Source organism: Nyctereutes procyonoides, unplaced genomic scaffold (assembly GCF_905146905.1).
Source record: "Nyctereutes procyonoides isolate TBG_1078 unplaced genomic scaffold, NYPRO_anot_genome, whole genome shotgun sequence".
NCBI classification, from domain to species: domain Eukaryota; kingdom Metazoa; phylum Chordata; class Mammalia; order Carnivora; family Canidae; genus Nyctereutes; species Nyctereutes procyonoides.
In genome coordinates, this window is record NW_026575125.1 from 97,379,463 (window position 1) to 97,383,775 (window position 4,313).

General features: G+C 39.5%; 1 protein-coding gene across 1 annotated transcript; it reads right to left on the reverse strand.

Annotated features, from left to right (window-relative positions):
• Positions 1 to 542: 542 nt before the first annotated feature.
• On the reverse strand, positions 543 to 1,676 carry ACTRT1 (actin related protein T1). The gene has a single exon (XM_055337802.1). The coding sequence runs from the start codon at positions 1,674 to 1,676 to the stop codon at positions 543 to 545; it is 1,134 nt and encodes a 377-aa protein (XP_055193777.1).
• Positions 1,677 to 4,313: the final 2,637 nt, after the last annotated feature.

Consider the following 4,313-nt stretch of genomic DNA (forward strand, 5'->3'; position numbering starts at 1 on the left):
TAGTTGCCTAATCCCTGATAACAGCAGAGAACCTTATTTTGCTAATAAAGGATCAATTGAGTGAAAGGGTCTGTTAAGCCCTAACAGCAGGGTCGCATTTCTTTTAGGTAATTTCCCCTCCACTTCCCACACTTTCTCTGGTGATTTCTGTCTTTCAATAGCACGAGATCTGCCAAAAATATCCAAGATACTTGATTAAAATGAAGTCCCCAGGGATCCTACCAAGTCAGGCTTATGGGCATGAGGCTCAAGCACCTGCTTTAACTATAAACCCTGCCAAGTAGACACAACATTAACAAATAAAGGATTTCTCTAGAGAAAACAACTAACAATGTCCATGAGCCAGAAAGGGTGTAATAGAACTACTTAAAATGATTCATTATCTGGATAAGAAATTACTCTGCTGCCCCCAAAAATGAACTGAAACCAAAATGTCATATCAATTTTATCAAACACCATGCTAAAGCCCAAGGAAAGATGTCACCTTCCACAAGTGCTCCTGTGATCTTACACTTCAAGCAGTCCCCTGTGTTATGGATTCCTTAAAAGCATCTTCTCTGAACAACATATGTCCCAAACTCCATGAAATCTGCAGAAGTGATCCACATCTGCTTGAAACTGCTCAGAGAGGTCACAATGGATGCACCTATCCATGCAGAAAAACATCTATCAGGAGAAGCTGTAATCTTGATGGGAGTTCCTCTGGAAGCCAGCTGTTCCAGTTCTTTCATAAGTCTTTCTTCAAGCCCAGGGAAAAGAGTGGTGCCCCCAGACAGCACAATTTCTGCAAAAAGATTATTTTGGATGTCAACGTCACACTTCATAATGCTGCTGGACACCATTTTGGAGAGTCCTGGGTTGTGAATACCCAGCTGATCGGGTGCAAAAAGAATTTCAGGCACTTGGTGCAGCTGGTCTCCAATGTAGATAACATTCCCGTCTGGCAGTCTGTATTCTCTCAGAACCTCTTCTGGTCTCTTGCATAGCTCTTTCTCCGGCTCCAAGGCCACATAACACAGCTTCTCTTTGATGTCACCAACTAAGGCCTTATTGAGTATGCAAGGGAAAGTACTTCCACTAGAAAGGAGGAGGCGAGTGAGGTGCTCTGTGATGTCCCTTCCTGCCACATAGAGCTTGGTGACAGCGTGAGGCAGGGAATAACCCTCAAAGATAGGGACTGTGCAAGTGACCCCATCCCCACTGTCCACCACTAATCCTGTGACAGAGGCAGAGGCATACAGTGCTACCACTGCATGATTGGACAGGTAGAAAGCAGGCACATTGAAGGTCTCAAACATTACTTCAGCCATCTTCTCTCTAGTCTCCCTTGGGTTCAAGGAGGGCTCAGTCATGAGAACAGGGCGTTGACAAGGATTTACTCCTAGTTCCCACTCAAAAAGATACTTCCAAAGTTTCTCCATTTCATCCCATCTTGTTACCAGTCCACGCTCAATGGGGTAGTGCAAATGCAAGGCCTCATATTTGTATAGGGCTTTTTCTCCCACAAGGTACTTTTTCTTAGTGGCTTCTGATGATGGCATGTTGAATTTAGGATACCCCACAACAGAACTGATGATGCGACGGGGTCCAATCTCTCCAGACAGGCCTGCTTTGCAGAGTCCTGATCCATTGTCAAAAATTACAGCTGGAGTATCTAATACATGTGGATTAAACATGTCTGAAGCATGCTCTTCCGAACTTCAAAAAAAAAAAAACTCTTTGCCACTTTGTATGACAACAGGCACCTCTGAAGTTTTAAAACCACAGGATTCCAAAGTTCTCAGGTTAACACTCAGGAGGAGCTAGCAGGCTGTCCCCATTCCCCCAGAATACCCCATCTTCAACCCATGAATCTTGTCCCCTTTCAGGCATCCCAGGGACTGCTATGGCAATTTCAGTGATGATGCCTCCTATGTAATAATCTAGCCAAGGCAACAATTATCCTCAGAGAGCAACAAAGGGATTTTAAGGGGTGGGGTCTCTGAGCCACCAATACGCCTAGCTTGAAGAAACATGAAAAAAGAGGAAGGTAGGTGCAGCTGGGTGGCTCAGCAGTTGAGTGTCTGCCTTTGGCTCAGGTCATGGTCCTGGGGTCCTGAGATGGAGTCTCGTATTGGGCTCCCCACAGGGAGCCTGCTTATCTCTTGGCCTATGTCTCTGTCCCTCTCTGTGTCTTTCATGAAAAAAATAAATAAAATCTTAAAAAAAATAAAAAAGAGGAAGGTAAAGCATACCTATGGGCAGTTTATGTCTATGAATCTGAAGCAAAAGCCTAGCCTTAGAACCAAGTAAAGCAACCAAACTGTGGGCTTCTTTCAGAAAACTGGCTTCTATGCACTGCTAAATTATTTTGGGGGAATGACAAAATATACCCTTCCCTTTGCTAAGGGGAGGAACTAACCACAAAACACAAGTTCAGATTGGAATAAAAATGGCCTTAATCCAGTTTCAGAGGTGCTCAGAAAACTCTTTTATTATCCCCCCATATGTGTTTCTTGTTTTCAACAGTTTTCTTGAGATAAATTTCACAAACAATACATCCACTCATTTATAGTGTACATTCCCATGATTTTCAGTATATTCACTGATTTGTGAAAATGTCACAAAAATCGAGTTTTTGAATATTTTATTTACCCCCAAAAGAAACCCTGTATCCTTCAGCTATCACTCTCTTTAGACTGTCCTCCTGGGCCCTAAACATCACTAATATATTTTCTGTCTCTATAAATTTCTTCTGCCTTTTTCATATAAATGGAAGCATGTAGTATGAGACCTTTTGTGTCTGACTTAATTAATTTAGCATATTGCCTGCAAGATTCTTCCACTGTTTGGATATAATACAGTTTCTTTACCTATCTTACAGCATACTATTTATTTATAATCCTTATGTATCTATATAATATCAGCAGAAATATTCTCTCTACTTCTATGAACTTTTTTATAGAACTGGCTTTTAGGGGGCACCTGGGTGATTCACTTGGTTAAATATCTGCCTTTGGCTCAGGTCATGATCTCAGGGTCCCCACTTGGGGCTCCCTACTTATTGAGGAATCTGCTTCTCCCTCTCCCTCTTGCCTTTCTCCCCTGCTCATGCTCTCTTTTGGGCTCTCTCTCTCGCTTGCTCTCTCTCTCTCTCTCTCAAATAAATAAATAAAATCTTAAAAAAATAAAAGAGCTGGCTTTTGGCTAGGGTAGTAATACTTATATCAGACAAAATAGACTTTAAAACAAAGACTGTAGCAAGAGACATACATAATGATAAAGGGATCAATCCAACAAGGGGATATACCAATAATAAATATCTATGTATCCAACAGAGGAGCACCAAAATACATAAAGCAAATATTAACAGACATAAAAAACTGATAATAATATAATATTAATAGAGTACTTTAACAGGCCACTAACATCAATGGATATATCATCCAGACAGAAAATCAACAAGGAAACCATAGCTTTGAATGACATAGCAGATCAGATGAAATTAACAGATATATACAGAATATATACATTCTTTTCAAGTGCCCATGAAACATTCTCCAGGATAGATTACATGTTAGACCACAAAACAAGTCTCATTAATTCTAAGAAGATTTAAATCATATCAGGCATCTTTTCTGAAGATTTAAATGATATCAAGCACTTTTTTTGACCACAGCAGCATGAAACTAGAAATTAGTAAGAAGATTGGGCTCCTGTATGGAGCCTGCTTCTCCTCCCTCTGTCTGTGTCCCTGCCTCTCTGTGTCTCTCATGAATAAATAAATAAAACTTTTAAAAAAGAAATTAGTAAGAAGAAACACCTCTGGAAAAATCACAAACACATGGAGGCTAAACAACATGCTACTTAACAGTTAATGGGTTCATGAAGAAATTAAAGAATACATGGAGCCAAAACAAAAAAAAAATGAAAGCACAATGTTCCAGAATCTTTGGGATGCAGCAAAAGCAGTTCTAAGGGGGAAGTTTATAGTGTAGAGGCCTACCTCAAGAAACAAGAAGAATCTCTAAACAACCCAAACTTACATATAAAAGACTGAAAAAAGAATAATAAAGCCCAAAGCTCTCAGGAGGAAGGAAATAGTAAAGATTAGAGCAGAAAAAATGAAATACAAACTAAATAAAACAACAGACAAAATCCAATGAAACCAAGGGTTGTTTCTTTGAAAAAATAAACAAAACCAATAAACATTACAGGCTCATCAAAAAAAGAAAACAAATACATAAAATTATAAATGAAGGAGGAGAAATAAAAACTGATTCCAAAGGATTATAAGAATATTATGAAATATTACATGCCAACAAATTGGATAA

Excerpts from the sequence above, each read along its gene's own strand:
- ACTRT1 (XM_055337802.1), bottom strand. The coding sequence starts at position 1,676 with ATGTTTAATCCACATGTATTAGATACTCCAGCTGTAATTTTTGACAAT.